Here is a 19066-nt window from a genome sequence, read left to right on the forward strand (position 1 = left end):
AAATGAGTTAATTACTCTCTGGTAGAAGTATGGTCCATGAACAAGAATAAAGAATTGAAGAGGAGCAGGAGGAGAGTGAGAAAGAGAATGTAGACAGGGAGGAAGAAGAATCTGTAAGATTTACATCTGATAATTACAGAGCTCAAAACTATATGATGAATATTTAATATGATAAGTTAAGTACAGGTTTTATTAATTTTCAAAACACTAATGCACCGTACCTGTCAAATGTACGCACTTTTATCTTTTTAAATAGCGAATTCTATTATATGTATAGAATGTTGTCCAAACCTATTAATGAATGAAATATATTATCCAGATGCTTGTAGAAGAGACCTGTAAATAATAAAGATTTAAATCTGCTTTAGAGTAACTTCTGCTCTGAAGATGGAAGCGTGAACCAATTAGTGTTCTGCTTTGATAATACATTCATGTTTTTTTTTGTTTATTTTATATTCTCTGCTGATGCATAATGCAACAAAAATTTCAGGCCTGAACAATTTGTGAATATTAAAATACACTTTGATTGCCTGTTTTAACGTGCCTTTAATGGCCTGCCACGTAGCCGCTACAGGCAGGGGAATTGATAGCATGATTCCTAATAGTTCCTGTTGTCATTTACGGCCAATTAAAATGTCTGACAAGTTGAGGGGACCTTCCCCTTTAGGAGCACAAGAGCATGTCCGCAAAGAGACACTGCACGTATGCATGCACCACACGACACCTTACCACACCACCACCACTCAGACGAAGTTACCCAGTGTGATAAGGTTGATTAAAGGGAAACGTCAGAGACCGACTATAATACAGTTAGGAAGTCAAGTCTGGCGCAATAGGCAGGTATCGCGATTGACTGCACCGCCAATGGCTATGGGAGAACTCTGATCGGCCAATAAAAATCCGTCAAATGGTATTTGCCGGTAAAGGGCGAGTCACGAGGAGAGAGAGAGAGAGAGAGAGGGAATGGTTTGGTAATTGGCCGTGTGCTTGTCACGTCTATAGGAAACCCTATAATATGCCAGCGCAGACATAATCACATTTTTGTGGGTGAGGACATTCGTGTACACAATAAAATACAACTCGTCGGAGTTTGACTCTAGCCCCGAGTCTGTCTGAATGACAGTGTGTACTACTACTGTGTGTATGCGTGTGTGTGAGTGTGCGCTGGTGAGAGAGAGAGAGAGAGAGGGGTATTGCGGAAGGCTTAGTGCACAATCTGTCTGAGCGAGAGGCCAGTAGAAATAAAGGAGAGAGAGGGGGAGAGAGGATCGCTGTATATAGGAGTGTACACAGAAGGGAGACGGACGAGTACACATTTAGCAGACAGACATACATAGAGCACAGCAGGGATTGACAATCGTTCGCAGCAGGAGGAGGGTACGTGTGCGGTGAAGGGGTTCAGCTCAGTAGCAGCTAGCTCGGTCGGTCTGGTCTCGCTCACTGCCTTTCTACATACATAGCTTCGTTCTTCCCCTAATGACACAACACATACGCGGCGACGGCAGACATTCTATCGGAGACTGTGATATCTATCTCTACAGTGGTGCTGCTACCTACCGTTGGTTGTCACTGCTGCCATCGCTAGTGCTAGGACTATCACAGACGGACTCTACCACCGCTGCCTTCACCAATAACCCGTGGATCGCTCTGCGACTACCTTCCACGGCCGGGCACATCCACTCATCATCATAGCCGTCTTTGCAATTGTCTCTTCCAGCCATCCCCGGCTTAACGCACAAACTATGTACGTATGTCGCGACGAGTATTGAATATCATGTTCCTGTCTGCTAGCTGCTTTTCCCTTTTTACTGGCCATCAGCCGACATAGGAGATAATGGTGCAATTTGTGTGTAGGATCGCGGTAGGATATAGTGCCTTCTGTGATAATATTTGGAAATCTGTATGATCTACATTTGCTATTCTTGGTTGAAACCTTGTGCCATGAATTCGGCTGGAAATATCTCTAGCAGACGACGGCGTATATATATATGTGTGCAGCCTGTGTTTCAGGATTGTTATGTCGGGCCCCTCTTTTTCTTTAATTTGCTCGTTTGTTTGGTGGTGCTTCTTTACACGTGCCAGGATATTGTCTAGTTGTTGATTTAATGTCCATACTTGTGGCAGACAAGGTATGTTTCACCCTTTATGTATCAGAATCTTTTTTTCTTCTCTCATTGTAAACGATAGATTGATAGAACCAACTTTGTGCATGATGTAGGTGCCACGAAACCATGCAAGTTGTTGATTATATGCAACCTTTACAGTACCGCGGTATTGGGATTAATTCATTAATTACAAAAAAAAAGTTCAGTCGCAGTTGGGCAGCGAAATATGTAAATTACGCAGGTGGAAGCATTCAAATTGCTGCATTCATCGGGGAAAATAACATGCAGTAGGCATACTAACTTGAAGCATGAAAAACATATTCAGATAGAAAGGTACAGTTCCTAGTAAGCCATGGCTTGACCTGTAGGTTAATTAGATTCAAGTTTGCTTGCTTCAGGCAACAATTCTTTGAAATATTATTTGCTCATTACCAGGAATAATCTTGTTGTTGACATGACTGACAAGATGTTAAGGGAGACTGGGATAAAGACTAATTAGTCAAGAACCTGAGAAAGAATTAAGAGTTTGGATTATGCCAGACTAATACTGCTGAACTTTATGCTTTGATTTGTTAAAATGCACCGCGGTTGGTTGGCTGGCTTGTGTAGGTACTTGAAATCCAACCCATGATATTATTGTGTCTGGCGAGGAGCGCTCACCCCCATTAGCTCCAGCAGACTTTGTGCATCTTATCAATTAGAGCAAATATTTGGTCTCCAGTCTCTACAATGGCATAAAAGCAGATAAAAAAAAAGAAGGAAAGAAGAAGAAAAAAGCATTTTCAGTCTACTGATGAACTCAATGTCCAGACTGATCTACTTGTGATCTGCAGGCCTAAAATAGCATTAGAACAAAGTCCAGATAGTTATAGATCATTGGAACATTTTTCCCCATTCTCCTTCATTCAGCAGATATGGATTTGAAATAGAAACAAGCGCATGTATAGGGCTTTTACCCCAAAATATCAGTGGATTGGTGTAAAAATGTAGACCTTCCTGTATGAAGGAAGTCATGTTGTTTCGCGTGTTTACAAAATGATTGATCTCAATCAGAAGCTCGTAAGAAAGTCGTAATTATAGGAGTGTCGTTTATATAGTCGCTGTTTTCAGTGCCGGTAGTGAAAAAAAATTGCATTCACGTTGCGTTACGATTTTCCTCACTACCGTTACTTCGTGAAAATAGGGACGATATAAGCAGGGTATTTTCAAAGTAGAGCATAGTTTGCTACCTATAGGCCTGTACAAGTATATTTAGATCTTTGAGTGGACCCAGTGGAACATATTATGTGCCAGACATGATGAGGGCCTTTGAAACTGGGGCAGTGTAACTGATCATATTTTGTCATAAATAAATATCGGTGTCATTCTGCAGGTCAACATTTATAATGCCAAGAAGTAAAGGGCCTATAATATATATATAAATATATACATTGGATTAATACTCTCTGACATGTTTTTATGATATTCTTCATTTAACTTGCACTTTATGAAGATTAATATTATTAGTTAGTATAGATGATATAGAAACTTAAGTTATGTAATAGAAGGTCGTGTCCTGTGTACTATAAAATGCCATGACATTCATGAGAAAGGACACTGTCTGCTAGCTAGCAAACTCATTAGTAGTATAAACAACATTTCTCTCTCTCTCTCTCTCCCCCAACCCCTTTTCTTCCATCCTCTTCTCCTCTCATCTTTCTCTTTTCTTTTCCTCTCCTCTCTGCTCTGCTCTTCTTTCTCCTCCTCTCCGCTCTGCTCTTCTCTCTCTCTCTCTCTCTCTCTCTCTCTCTCTCTCTCTCTCTCTCTCTCTCTCTCAGCTCAGACAGACTGGTATGGTATTCACTGCACTAGCGTAGCCAGACGGACATATTGTGACCATGAACTGTCTGTGCGTGCATACACAAAACAGTACCATCCCCTCTCTCGCTCTCTCTCTCTCTCTCTTTCTCTATCTCCCTCTCTCTCTCTGTCTCCTCACTCAAACTCTCAGATTTTTACATTCTTAGTTGACTGGTTATAAACCTGTTTACTTTTCTAGCTGTTAAGTCTACACTCTCTTTTCTATCTGTTTTTCATGTTCATGTATATGTTTAGGCCTACAGTACATGCATCTAACATAATTAAGTGTCACTTTCAGTCTTCTGTGCCAATTTACCATTTCTAATCTTTTACTCTCCATATACATTGCATTTGCCCAATTTTCACTCTCCCCTCCTCTCTTTCTCACTCTTTCTCTCCCTCTCTCTCTCTCTCTCTCTCTCTCTCTCTCTCTCTCTCTCTCCTCCCTCTCTCTCTATCTCCCTCTCTTTCTGGTTTTCCCTTCGTTTTTCTATCCTTTTCCTTCCTGTCATGTGACAAACAGAACTCGAGTCGATCCATGAATGTTTCTCAATATTGTGGCTTTCATATTTATTGTTGCTTTCATATTTATTGTTGCTTCATATTTATTATACAGTCGTTAATTGTGATATTCCATAGTACTAGTAGTAGTAGTTCATCTGGAGTTCACCGACACAGTTGAGTTTGGATGGAAGACTATCACACAGCTGCATTGACAGTGTACTATCAAATCAAATTGGGCTAAAACTCAAGTAATAATTTAGCCTTCTAATTCCCATTTTTTAGGCAAGATGATTCTCACTAAATACAGTATTAATTTTTTAAAAATAGAAATGTACACATTTTATCACAGTGACAGTTTGCTTCTCTATTTCAAATTATTTTGTTTTGTTTCGATTCTTTGAACCTTATTGAATATTGTTATTGCAACATGTTAATAATGAGCAGTGCATCTATTACTGCTAGTATTAAATTAAGACTCAGCAATCAAAGTCTGTGACTATATTACCTTAGGCCAAGTAATGCAGAATAATTAGTAAAAAGTGTTGATTTTGACCAAATTTCCCATTAAAGAGATGTAGTTTTTTTACCATCAGTGAACACAAGATGTACTAGTTATCAAAATGTGCACCATGGAGGATAATAACACCTTTTTTTTATAGCAACATGTGTACAGAAGAGTGACGTAACACGGTGTAAAAATGCTGGTTACTTCATACTTCAAGTTCGGAGAAGACTAAAGTCCTGCTTACGTGATTGTCTGCATCATATAGTTTTATTGTTTTTATATCAATTACAAACAATCAATAGATTTCCCATTACAGAGGTTTAGTTTTTATACTATCAGTGAACATGAGATGTACTAGTAATCAATATGTGTGCACCATGGAGGTTAATAACACACTCAGAAGAATTACCTAACCATGTGTGAAAATGCTGGTTATTTCAGACTACACGTCGCAGAACACAAAGTCCCGCCTACGTGATCGTCTGCATCATATAATTGTATTGTTTTCAAATCAAATCAATTACGAACAATCAATAGATGGGCCAAAAGTAGGTTGCATCGAATATAGATTTCAAAAGTTTGCCTCTGAACTGGATGTAGGTCATTGTCTGTATAAAGTACTTGAAGTTCTTGTTATCAAAGAGTGCCTGTAAACTTCAGATTATTCTGGGGTGTACGCATCTGTCTGCATGATTGGGCAAATCAAACAAGCAGAGAAAAAAGATACTCCCCCCCCCCCCCTGTTATTCTTTTCAAACATGTTCTTAGAAGCATTAGCGTGCAACAATAAGAGGCTCAAGTGCTTCGTTATGTCAAAATATAGATACTTGATGTTCTTATTCGTGATCAACAATATGAGTTGATGCGCGGAGACTTGTTGATAGCTTGCAGACTTATTTCGAAAAATCCCTGCCAGGAAATCTGATATTTTGCACACTAACATCATAGTTGGATAGGTGGGTTAGGTCTGCCAAGTGAATTGTGCACAATGGGAGCCTGTATTGATATCATAATGTTAATCTATGTTAAATGCCTTTTGAGCTTGTCTGTGTCTCTCTCTTCCTCACTCTCTAGACCCAGACAGGCCAGGGTAGTCTTGTCCGTGCAGACTTTTTCTTCCTTCCCCTTTCGATAATGCATCTCGTGGGTAGAAAAATGCCGTTTGAAGAAAATGTCAAACTGGTTATATTCAAGTCAAAGACTCATAGTGGAACATTTGTGACATTATTCACCGCTCTTTGTTGGTCGAAATCGGTCGTGCTAGAGTCCTGTGCCATGGCGTAGGCAAAAGAGGAAAGTGTCTGGTAAACAAGACAGTTGGAAAGTCAGACAGCTAGGGTTCTCTTCTTACTCGGTTTCACTTCACAATGATAGTTCCGGGTTGGGATCATATTTTCTTGATTCATAGAAGATCACAGCGGGGAGTACATCATGTTCTTCTACATCCCTTTATGTCCCCTTTGGCTTATCTTTCCTTCTCTTCCCCCCTCTCTCTCTCTCTCTCTCTCTCTCTCTCTCTCTCTCTCTCTCTCTCTCTCTATCTCACACTTTCTCTCCTCTCTTTTCTTTTGTTAGCCCTGCTTAGTTCGAAGTAGAGCCTTTCAAACATCCCTCCTTTCATTCCATTTCGTTGAAACCAGTATCAGTGACTGATATTAGTCAGAAATGTTATTCGTGAAAGCAGCATTGGTACATTTTCATGATTAGAATATCAAAAGGGTCTCTCCATGCTGTGTAGAAGTGCATTAAAAAAACAATTTAGGGGGGGGGGATTGTAAATTTTGTAATGTATGTGTTGGCCATGTTATTTATATTGTATGTTGTTGGAAGCAGAGGGAGACATATTTTCTCTCTAGTTTGGGGGAGGGTGTAGTTGGGCATTTTGAAGTTGAGGGGTATAGCCCCAAGTTTTATAGAATGATGCATGCTTTGCACTGGGCTTTGACACATGAATTTTAGCCGAACGTAAACATCAATCACGGACGGGCAGACATGTTATGTCTACGGAGGAGCATAAAGTCAATGTTTAATTATGTGAAAACGCACTCCGCAAATGTGGGCACGGGCGTTGGAAGAAATACCACCGGTTCTGCACGTAGAAGAATGAAAATAGCTTAACTGCTGCCAGCATGTTTCCAAGTGGATAGAACGTCTGAAATCTAAACCCAATAATTAGAATATGATTGATGGGTCTGTGTGCCTAACTCGTGCCTAACTGTGTGAATATTTATCAAGGGATTTTCTATGGTGGACTTTGCTTCGGAAGTAAGAACAAAATAATTGAAAAACCCTGGCCGCAAGATTCCTTTTTGAATGGCTGAAGGAAGTGGTTGTAAGCTAAGTTTCAGTTTTCACTTCTGCACTCATCTCTGTGTGTTTCTCGAGTAGAAGGTGCTCGTCGTAATGGATATTTTGTCTGGCTATTTTTGTGTCTCGTGACTAAACGTACTTGATAACAACAATGTAAGAGGATGGCCTTCAATCAAAAAAGGTTGTTTGGGGTTTAGTTTTCAAGAGGTTTCAGGTTTAGATAGCATATATCTACACGAGACAAGGGAAGATTTGAGTTTTTCATTTCTTTCACTTTAAGTGCTTCTTATAAAGCACCTTGACTGTGCCCAATTATACCCAAAACTATTAAGGGTATGAAATGAAGAGGCAATCTTATGACGATCGGGAAGTGGTGAATATAATGATATGTGAGCCATGAAATTGATGTCGCTGATTACATCCAACATGCCTAATTTGGCGACTTTGACACACAGTTTGTCGATAAAACTCACCAGCATTGACTTGCCATAGGCTGTTGTACAAGCACTTCATTGCGTCTGACTTTATGAAGTGCTGTTTGCATTCTGGCATCTGGCGATGAAAACGTGTGGATGGGACTACATGCGAGCGAGTGTGGGGAGCTGTGTTTGTGTGAGCCTTGCTCGTTCATGTGATGTTGAAGCCCAGACATGGACATACATACATGTACGAAACCACAGGGAGACCTCGACTTGATGTAATCTAAACCACATCATTCTTTAATCTCTCTCTCTCTCTCTTTCATTCTCGTTCCCTCTTTCTTGATCTTTCTCTATCTCTCCCTTTCCCTCTCCTCTTTCCCTCTCCCTCTATCTCCCTTTCCCTCCCTCTCTCTCTTTCACCATCTCTCCCTCTGTTGATTTCTATTTCTCTCTCTCTCTATATATATGCATGTAACACTCTCTCCATCTTCTCTTTTTTTCTTTCTCTCTCCCTATCTTTATCTCTCTGTATCCCCATTCTCCCCCTTTCTCCCTGCTCTCCCTCTTTCTCTCCCTCTTTCTCCCCCCCCCCCCCCACTCTCCCCCTCTCAATCTGTCTCTCTGCCTCCCCCCTCCCTCTCCCCTCCCTCCCTCTCTCTCCCCTCCCTCTCCTCCCTCTCTCTCTCTCTCTCTCTCTCTCTCCCTCTCTCTCCCCCTCTCTCTCTCTCTTCAACTCTTTAGTCATGTTTCTTGAACATGACCATCTGGTCTTGGGAGAGCGTTGTCACATGCTGTTAGCTGGAATCTTTCTCTCAGAATCCAAAACTATGATTCATAGTAATGTGGCATTGTCTGCGTCTTAATCCAGTTAAATTCCATCCTCGGTAGACTTTTGCCCTAAAAAACGAGGTATCACGTTCTTCTTTCCAGCCATAGTCGACAGTCTTCATTATTTGATGCATTGGCTTCTATGTTAGTGCATCAGTCATATGAAATGTATGCTCTTATCACATTGTAATGGTGACACATTCGATTAGAGATGCACTTGGTTATGATAAAAAAAGCATCAACAGCAACAACAACAATAATAATATCATGTATAATATATGATGCGTAATGCAAATGTTCCTAAGCGCTGTACTATTACATATATTACCCCAGCTTTAACCAAGCTTCTATTTTTGTCCTACCTGTCGATTTGCAATTTCTAGATATTCTGTCTGCTTAGAGCCAGAAGGGCTTTCACTCTTAATGAAATTGCAGTAGTAGTAGTAGAAGTAGTAGAAGTAGTAGTAGATAACGTTCGTGGATAACTTGTTGAACACAAGGCTATTCTGTTGCAAGGTTCTTCAGTTTTCTCAGCAGATGATCTACATTTGTGAGCATTAATTGAACGTTTTTTTCCTTCAGTTTCCTTTTTCCTTGAGTTAAATAGCATGGGAAATGTGGCATACCTCTGAATACCGTTTTATTGTTTTACCGAAAAAAGAAGAAGAACAAAGGTAAAGCCTCAGTCACAAATGCTATTATGAACTGCTACGAATGAGTACGAACAATTTTCAGACAATAGACATTCGGGAAGACAATGGAAAAACAGAGATTGGTACGAAATTATCGTTCGTACAAACCTTTGTGACCGTAGCATTAAATAGCATGGGAAATGTGGCATACTTCTGAATACCATTTCAATGTTTTACCAAAAAAAAAGAAGAACAAAGGTTAGATGAGATACAAATGTAAAAAACAAAAACCCTAACTATTTCTCTTTTCCTTCATTTTATCTCCTGTTCTCCAGGTGCAAGAGAAGATAGCACTAGTAGTGGTGCGTGGCACATGGAATATTTTGTCTTGGTGGTCCTTGCGCCATTGACTGTCGTGTGCTTGTGCTGTGTCATCATGTTTTACTACCGTCGCAGTAGCCGCCTAGCGTCACACTCGTCCTCCTTACCAACGTCTAGTTACTCCATCACCTCCGACAATCCTCCCGTATCGGTAAGTGTCGTGCGATCTTCTCTTCTACGCAAGAGGAACACTGTCTATACAAATATTGAATGATGATTCAGAATTCAGTATAACGGAATATATGCACCGTCAAGTTCAGAATTTTTACCCGAGCCTTGTTATATTTCACAGAGGTTGAAATATACTGGCTTGAGGGAAACTGAGTTTGGTGGTGCATGTATGTTACATTGCACAAGACATGCTTTCAATGTTTGTTATAGAAAATTAAGGGTATTTGTGACCTCGCGTCTCGTCTTTTGGGGGAGTCCCCGCCACTCTCGTTCAGTCTTATGGGTATTATGTGCCCGGTAAAGACGATGCAAACAATGGGTTACGTTCAGGGAAGAGTAAGCTCAGTTTCGCTCACTTTTATATGTGATTTACTGTGCACCCCCAAAAATGTAGTTCACATGTAACATAATGCCAATTGTTCAGTGATAGGTTCTGAGCTAACAGGATGCTGTCCAACAAATGCCTTACTTTATAGAAGCATAGAAAATTAGAAATACATCAATCGCGTTAGAAATCCTTGTTATTCATGTTTACACACATACTTTTATTCTCAAAAGCCAATCTTGAGGTGCGGTTAGTAAATTGGATCCCAATACCATATGGAGACTGTTTACTAGTACACCTAGTTGACAACTAAATTATTTGCAATTTAAGTATTTTGAAAATTTAAATTCCATCTAAAATTACACATTAAAGCTTTCATCTGAAAGTACTAAACAAACGACCTAGACTAATTCAAACAATAAACATTTCATTTATGAGTTAAGAAAGATAACCCCCTCCCCCACCCCCCCCCCCCCTTAAAAAAGACCCCCAAAAAGAATCAAATTTACAAGGAGTACTAATGATTTAGTTGTTAACTACATATTTTAGCCAGAGCTTTCTGATGTTTTTTTTATGACACAACTTATTACAACATTCACACACGCTTTGATAAGGAAATGTGCAGAACATACATGTAGCTACACATTATGTCTAGATCATGAGTACATGAAGAGAATGTCCTCAAATCTCGGCCTAAGGTTGCAAGAACATCTCGGCCTAAGGTTGCAAGAACATCTCTGCCTGCATGTGAGATCATATTGAAAGATAGTGTCCCTGGTTCAGCTCACGCGTTGCACCCCTGCAGTTTGACTGAAGGGGAAAATGAGATCCCCCGAAAGACCAACAACAAAAAATATACATCAAAGTCCATTTCTTTTTGAATTTTTTTATATAGATGCAGGAATGGCTCCGGACCTCCAAGATATTTAATCCAAATGATGCTGTACATTTATGCTGAATTTCCTGGCGTATAAACAAAAGGAGAGATATATAATGCAAGGGGGAATATATTCAAAAGGGCAATGATTTAGAGATCTTCAACATAGTCCTGCTATCAACCCCATGCCTTGTGGTTTTGCCCTGGTGTCGAAAGCACAAGAGGCGTAATCTACCGTCCTCAGACAATATCAAGATCATGAAGAATTCATAGTCTCAATGATCTCTCCCTTTTTGTGTCACAAGCAGGATCCATGTTTCATCCTGATCCTTTGTGCAACGCACCCCCTCTCTCTCATTCTCTCTGGTTGGTTACCCCAGCTCCCCTGGATCCCTGGTGCTGGGGTCAAGAGGTTGGGTCAAGGGTCGGAGTGGGGTACCCTGGAACATTGTCACATTTAATCTGGGGAGAATGTCGAACTCATTAAGGATACAAGCGTTATGAAATATGGCTGGTGATGATAAGCTGGTGCTTGATAGAAAAACAGAACAAAGTGTTGTGGCGCTTTCTAGTCTCTCGTTCTGATATCGTACAAGGTGTAGGAAACTGAACGATATGATGCAGGAAAAAAACTAGTATGTGGCCAGTTATGCTATGGTCAGGCTTGGGGAAAAAGTGGTAGGCAGTTTAGGAGAATTTATTCCATACTATTATTAATATTCGAGCAGCAAAACATTCTACTATCCTCTCTCTCTCTCTCTCTCTCTCTCTCTCTTTTTCCCTTTTCCGCCGCCTCTGTTAATTTTGACTCATGTTTTCGCACACATTACAAAAGATGCAATGGTTCTATAGGCACAAGTATAATCCGTGCCCACCTTTTTCACGCCTTTGGAGAGAAAAAATGGCCAGGGGGCTTGCATGCAATATAATATTTCCTGTTTGATTGACGAGATGATCCCTGTCAACCCACTACTAAACACAATGACACTTTTCTTACTTCAAAAGAATCAACTTCAAATCGTTAACGAAAGTCATGGTAATATTCTGGGAAACTTAAATACTATGCATGAGCTGAGACGTTCATGTCTCAACTAGGGCAATTTTGTTTGGTTATAAATTGGCAATCATGGGAAGTGCCTCCCCCAACTAATTACTTGAAATCTAGAGCTGATTAGGGCTTAACTCTATTCAAGATGGCCCTTTAGATTTCAGGTAGACACCCGAGATTTTTACATTTGTTCAATGAAAAATGATGTATTGCAGGACCCCCTTACCCTCTGGTATCGTTTAAAGTGCCCCCTTTCTTTAAAGGAATGTGTGGAAGTTCTCCAAAGTGTTAAAGTTTTGATAAGATGATTTGTGAATGATATTGCCTTTTCATTTTTCAAGATAGTTCTGGAATGTTTGTCTTTTGTCTCACTGCAGGTAAATCAGTCACCCCTGATAAGCAGCCACAGATTCTCAGCACAGCATCAGCAGGAGAGGCTACGGAAACAACGCGAGATGGTTTGTTCCCACAGCGAGTCGACGGAGAAGTTCCCCACATCAGTATGCCTCCCAGACGAAGACGAACCACCGCACATGCGCGACAACATTAGAATACACCGGGAAGTCATGTCGGAAAACGGCATCAGAGCGCCTCCCAATCGGACTGTATATGACAGCGAGAGGCAAGATTTGATGATACAGTGTCGTAGCAAAACAGAAAACCTTCAACGGCATCCGGTGAGACGGAGTGCGTCGAACGTCTCTCAGTCCAAACGGGGCGGAGGAGGTGGGAGTAGAGGCGGGGTCGGTGGAGGAATTAAAAACGGTGCAACAACGGTGACGACGACGTTACAAGGCGGTGACTTGGAGGCGATCGACAGCGAGACGCGGAGTCCGCTGAATCTAGTTGACTCTGACGCGGAAGGGCCGCCGCCGTACGCGAGCTTGGTCCAGAAAAACAACAATATTATCAATGTGTGTGAGGATAGTACAGTCAGTACATGTAACAGCACAGATGGTCTCCTGCAATCCCAACATCAACAACCATGCACACCACCACCCTCTTGTCAACCGAACACTAATGGAAGATTTCATGCCAGTGCTAGGGGGGCGAATAGGGGCAGTGGAGTCAGACTAAAGCATGAAGGTGCCGACTGTGTCTGACATAGCTTCAAGCGCTCCTTATGGACTCGTTTAACGTTTGTCGGGTTGCGTTAGGGTGCAGAAAAATATGAATCTAGAGTATATTGGGGGCGGGCATGGGGCTTTAAAGGGAAGGGGTAGGTTTCGTCGTCGAAGCACTGTGTAACCTGTCGCCACTTGTAATGACTTGAAACGCAGTCTCAAAAGTGCAAAATGGATAACAACGTGAAAATAACCCTTTCTTGCTTGTTGAATTGTGGAGTGGATATTTTGAAAAAATACAGATCAACGCTTCGCTGCCTTTTATTCGTCTCTCATGACAGTACCTGGTTTTAACCCAAAGTGCATCTTGATCTAGTTCTTGTCATAATGGAAGAAAATTAACGCATCTGGAATGGGGACAAATCTCTTACTGTTCAAAAGCTTTGTGAAATGTGCAAGCAGTTTATGTGCTTAAACCAGTGTACAATCAGCGTCGGAAACGAAGGATGATGGTATACCCACAACTACACACACGCTCACCGTCGTCACACCTAGTTATATGGAGTGATCCAAACTAAAAATACGCCTCTCGATGTTATAGTATATACCCTCGGACAAAGGATCTAGACCATCACCGTCACAGGAAATAAGGAAATGTTTCTCTTCTATGGTGTCTTCAAAGACGCATCAGCATGGAATGCAACATGGGCGTGTGCTGACCAGAGAGGTTTTTTCATCGCTTTTTATTATTGCTCGTCGTCACATCAGAGGGAGGAGTAGAGAAAGGCAACATCAGCTGTAAATCCTTGCTCGGTCTAACCATAACCTATTCATCAAATTGGCTACAACTCTTGAGAGATTGCATCACTTTCTAGCATTAATATCATCTGCCGCATCTTTGCAAAATAACAGATTTTGTCCTTTAAAACAAATATATGTCAACATTGTATTGCTTTTTGGATCCACAACTCCATTACTGTATTCAGTCAAAAATACAAGCATTGATTTTTTTTTGCTCATTAATAAGAATGTCTCAAATTTTTCCCACACAAATCTGAAAATGTCACTCATACAAATCATTGCATATCCTTTATCCACACTGGCATTTAATAGCATGTAAAATTACGAAGCCTTTGAAAACTATATTGAAGAATGAAAGCTGTTCAAATACATTTTTTTTTACGGGTTTATGGATTTAAAAAAAAACATGGAGGATATTTTTAATAAGTCTTGGAGTTGTCTCTGTCAGAAATCTTGGGGTATTAATTATTACTTCCTGAAACTTGCAGTTCTTACAATAACGTTTAAAAAGGCAGCTAAATTTATCACTGGTAGTCAAAACCGTTGCAGTTTAGGACCATTCTCAAATCGTAACCTTGTCCAAAAAAGGGTATTGAAAAATAATCTACCATCATCCACAAACTGTTAAAGGCAAAATCCACCAAGTTACATGCACCTAGAAATGGGAATAATCACTGGTTTAGAAGAAAACAAGATGCCTCATGTGTTTCCATGACAATCCCGAGAACTGTTTACTATTAAACACCTGCATAATACTATTATATTAGTTGTAAAAAATGCCAGAAGAAAGGAATTATTTTTTACTTAAATTTGCTACTTATGACCGAAAGTGAGAGAAAGATCATGTGGAATATTTGAAACTCAAGCAAGCTCTCTCAGAAAGTGCTCTGGAAAATTGATTTGAAATGTAATATGCTCTTATATTTTGGTCAGAGACCACGTGAGGAAGAAGAAGATAAAAGTCAGCAACAGAAAGCCAACTAAACTTAAGTGTGTGAATTTGTATTTTGTAGGATTCCTCTCAACAATGTTATATCTCTTTGTTTTCTTTTGCATTTATCATGCTAGATATTTTGTCTACCAAAGCCTGAAGACCCTAACTTATCTGTTCACGTTTTGTTTTTCTATTTAAAGGAGTTATTAACCCTATTGTGATTGAATCTGGTAGAGATAAGGAGATTATGTTTTCCAAGTTTGGGTGCATCTGGAGTGAAAGAGAGATAGATGAAATGAAACGGAAGCAAGATTATCCTGACAGACGAGCAAATGATTAAAACTGAGAAAATGACACGGCCTGGTTTACCCAAACTGAATATTTATGTGCTTGTAATAAACTGCTCGAAGCAGTATGCAGTCTCAAGTTTGAATCTTCTATTTTCATTCTATTCATTTTGTTAAAATGCCAAGAAGATGAAACATCTTACTTTCTATAGGCTTGTTTTTGCTAGCACCTTACTGAAGGCATGCCAGTATGGTACCCCACCCCTCCCTCTCCAAAGAAGAGAAAATAATTGAGACTGCCATCAAGTTTTACTCTTTGATTTTGTTTTAGGGTTATTTTGCTTATCTCTCTTTTATCTCTCTATCTCTCTCTTGTACTAGGAATTGGAAGATAAATAATTGGAAGAAGAAGATGGATGAATGTACCAGCCAAGAATGTATACTTAATACGTATCGGCCTAAAGAACCGATACGTCGGGAGTTTGCAAGCAGTGGGATGTATTAAACGTAGAGGGGGGGGGGGGGGGGGGGAGGATAGCAGGCTTGTATTGGTTCACTTCACCCTCACTCTGTGTAAGAGCGGGTGAATCTTACGAAAGGAGAAAAATTATCTTTATTTTGATAAAGATTTACATAGAGCAATCTTTCGAAAGTTCCTCACCATTGAGAACTTTTTATGGGCAAGTTTACATTTATTTGAAAGAACATTTTAAAAACTTAGCCCCCAATTTTGTTGTACTCTCGTCTCTCTTCGATACTACAGCTAAGGCTGTGTAATTTGGTGAGAATTCATTTGAAATAAATAAATGAATAAAATAATAAAAAGCACATTTGCATTATTTTAGTTTTATAATAATTAAATGATTTTTTTGTTTAAGTTGTCAGAATGAAATTTCATTTAAAGAGAAATTCCAATAATTACTATTAATTCTTTTTAATTTTCAGGAGAACATTCAAATTGTTCTACCCCTCGGCAATACCCTATTGAATTATGTGACAAATTTTAGTGAGCCTTTTGTTGGGGTGGGTGGTGGGGGGGCAGGGGGGACATCCCATTATTACCTTTGATACATCCCTCCGCTTGCTACTCCTTCCTTGTGCAATCCGTGTATTCTTGAACTGGCTTTAGTTTATTTTTCAATCATTTGTATTTTTTTTCTTCTGTTTTCATTCATTCATCTATCCATGTGGATAGGAAATAACTCTGTATCATGTTTACAATGACGTTGTAAAGTTACAGACGTCGTAGGATTTCTAAGATGAGTTGAATAATCATGATTATTTTTTTGTTTACCATGTGCTCCGGTATATACTACTGCCAAGCAGACAAAACCATGAATCTTAAGGCATGAAATGAATTGCCTGTGTCTTATATGTCATCTTCTACCAAGTGTGTGTTCAGAGAATGAGAAAAGGATGTGACGGTAATGATGTGTTTATAGGCAAGTTAATGTGTTTGAAACAAACATATATGCCCTAGAATCAAATTTATTTTGCATTACTGAAATTAAAAGCTTTTTTTCCTCTTCTTTTGGTTTAAATCTGTGATGGAAGGTATATTTTCATGATGAGCATAAAGCAAAGCAATTTGACTCCCCTCCTCTCAATTCAGTACCCTCGTTTCTTCCTTTTTGATTTTCATCATTAAACTATCGGCATTCACAATTGGGATGTCACTTGTCTAGAAATTGCAGAAATACAAATTTTGTTTTCATTTTTCTACGAGATGATAAGCTTGATGTAAGTCTAGCGACCAAAGAATAACTTTAAAAAGAGGTATAATGATAACCCACCAATTTGTTCATTTTTTATAATGAATCTGCTTTATTATGTCAATAACTGTACATGGCTATACACAGTGAAATTTTGTGTAAGCGCCTTTCCCTTGGTTTTCAGAGCAAAGTCTTCGGATGTTTTATGTGTGAAACGGCTGCAGTTTACGTACGCATGTGGTAAGGTTTCAAACGCGTGATCAAAAAATGCTACAAAAAGAAAAATGTCGGCGGCTCAAAGTTGCTGGAAGATATGTAAATGTTTCTGTTGACTGACACGCATGGTAATCTTATTCTCGGCTTTGTTACAATGGAAAAGAAATGGAAAGATTTTTTTATATTTTGGTCTAAGCCTATCTGTAATGTACAACCTGTTCTGTACTAGCATCAGCAATTGAAGCAAGAGAGAGAGAGAGTAAGTAATGTGGACGCGTCCGTTCTAATGTCATAAACTTTTTTCGTTGTGGAAAGAAGAAATATATGAAGTTATTAATTATCAACGATTAATGTGGTATGTAATTTTTTCTTCAATTTTTTTATTTGTGTATTTATTCATTTTTGCATGCCATGAAAATTGTTCTGTGATGCTGAAAAAATGTTACGGTGATATGACGAAGAAAACCGAAAAAATCTCTAAAAGTCTTGTTTGAGTGTATTACAAGGCTGAATGGCATATAATTATATTGTTGTTTGAGCCGTTGTCTTTAAGGATGAAAAAACAGAGTTTACAGTTAAAAACTGAGCAGCAATTGATGATAAATAAAAAAGAGTAAATATGAAGATGCTTCACGTACATACCTGTGTGCCTCTTGAGATTTTCTTCTTGTAAATTGGCGATATATTGAGTGCAAGAAGGATGTATGATGGGAAGAATGAGTGTGTTGGTCTTGTCGTAGAGCGGAGTGGGTTGAATACGTATGTATCGAGGGGAATGCGTACCGCCTTTCTACTTGTAAAGTGGGGATACATTGAGTGCAAGAAGAATATGTGAAGTGACGTTTAAGTTTATTATCCAAACAAAAAGTACATCAATATAACAATCAAATGTTAAACATTGAAAGGATAAATGGGACCAGAAAATAGTGTTAAATGCTAATCGTGTCTGGTACCACTAACACACAAAAGTATCACACGAATGAATGAGAATGTAATGAATAAATATGAATATGAATAACTTTTGAATAGGTTCTTAAGCTACAAGATATTCTACATCTAGGCTGAAATATGTTCTGTGTTTTAACACAAAGCTTTGGTTTTTCACTGAATAAAAACATAAAGAATTATATAACATAATATTTACAAAAAGGCAAGAACCTCGGTTCAAAGTTCGAAACAATTTTTCTATTAACATTTGTGGTATTAGAGTTCTACGAAAGCAAGACTGATGCTTTCTCCCGTACAGATATGATATGTTTCGATTGGAAGAATGAATGAATGCATGACTTGTGTCTGGGAGTTTGAGTGGATGTTTATTGGCAAGTCTTGGTGTATATAAACCAATGACAGTAAAATGAACAGGCATACAAACAAGAAAATCATTGGTTTAGAAAGTAGTTTACTGCTACGATGATATTGATATCGACAGGGATTGCACTTTGTCGCCAGAGTGTAAGACCAGCTAACAATTTAATGTATGTATATCTCGCACAATTTTAAACGAAAGAAGCCTATTTTAAAAAGAAGCAGTTGTTTGTAGTTTGTCCGGCATGCGAAGTAGGTGTTACATTCAGCTGGTACATACATGCTACGTACATGTTTGTAAAAATACTGTGGTTTGTCTTTCTGGGAAGAAGAAACAAATTCTAATCTCTTGAGCTATATTTAGAACGCTTACCCAGAAGAAAGATTTGTAATGATACACCGGGGACATAGTTTTTTGTGATGAGACTTTGAGAAGAAAGAGAATGAGTGCTTAATTATTAAAGGGCAATCCTACCTTTGTAGTAAGGTGGTTTGTATGAAAGCAGAAAAATAACAAAAAGACTGGCAAAAGTTTGAAATTAATCGGACCAATAGTAAGGAAGTTATGAATGTTTGAAATATGAGATCACTTATTTTATGCAAATCTCAAATTGGTAGTTTGGTCAGTAGATTGTGATAGGACGTGAATAACTCGCCCATTTGCCATGTACAAAATATCATTAGTATCTGTTTTCTCGAAAGTTCCTTCTCCCTTGGGGCACTACTCAAAATATATCTCCTGAGCAATGAATTTTTGAAAAATTTAAATTTTAGTCATATTATAATGTTGGAACAGATAA

General features: G+C 39.1%; 1 protein-coding gene across 2 annotated transcripts; it reads left to right on the forward strand.

Annotated features, from left to right (window-relative positions):
- Positions 1-971: 971 nt before the first annotated feature.
- Positions 972-17598, forward strand: LOC115918362. 2 transcript variants are annotated; one of them, XM_030975175.1, is made up of 3 exons: positions 972-1744; positions 9481-9677; positions 12325-17598. In XM_030975175.1, exons 2-3 carry the CDS (start codon positions 9519-9521, stop codon positions 13048-13050), a joined length of 885 nt encoding a protein of 294 aa, XP_030831035.1. In that variant the 5' UTR covers positions 972-1744; positions 9481-9518; the 3' UTR covers positions 13051-17598. The 2 variants fall into 2 exon arrangements, with proteins under 2 accessions (XP_030831035.1, XP_030831036.1); XM_030975176.1 differs by lacking the exon at positions 972-1744 and adding an exon at positions 1827-2129.
- The last annotated feature ends 1468 nt before the right edge of the window (positions 17599-19066 follow it).

This window comes from Strongylocentrotus purpuratus, unplaced genomic scaffold (assembly GCF_000002235.5).
Source record: "Strongylocentrotus purpuratus isolate Spur 01 unplaced genomic scaffold, Spur_5.0 spur5_scaffold_8, whole genome shotgun sequence".
Lineage (NCBI taxonomy): Eukaryota > Metazoa > Echinodermata > Echinoidea > Camarodonta > Strongylocentrotidae > Strongylocentrotus > Strongylocentrotus purpuratus.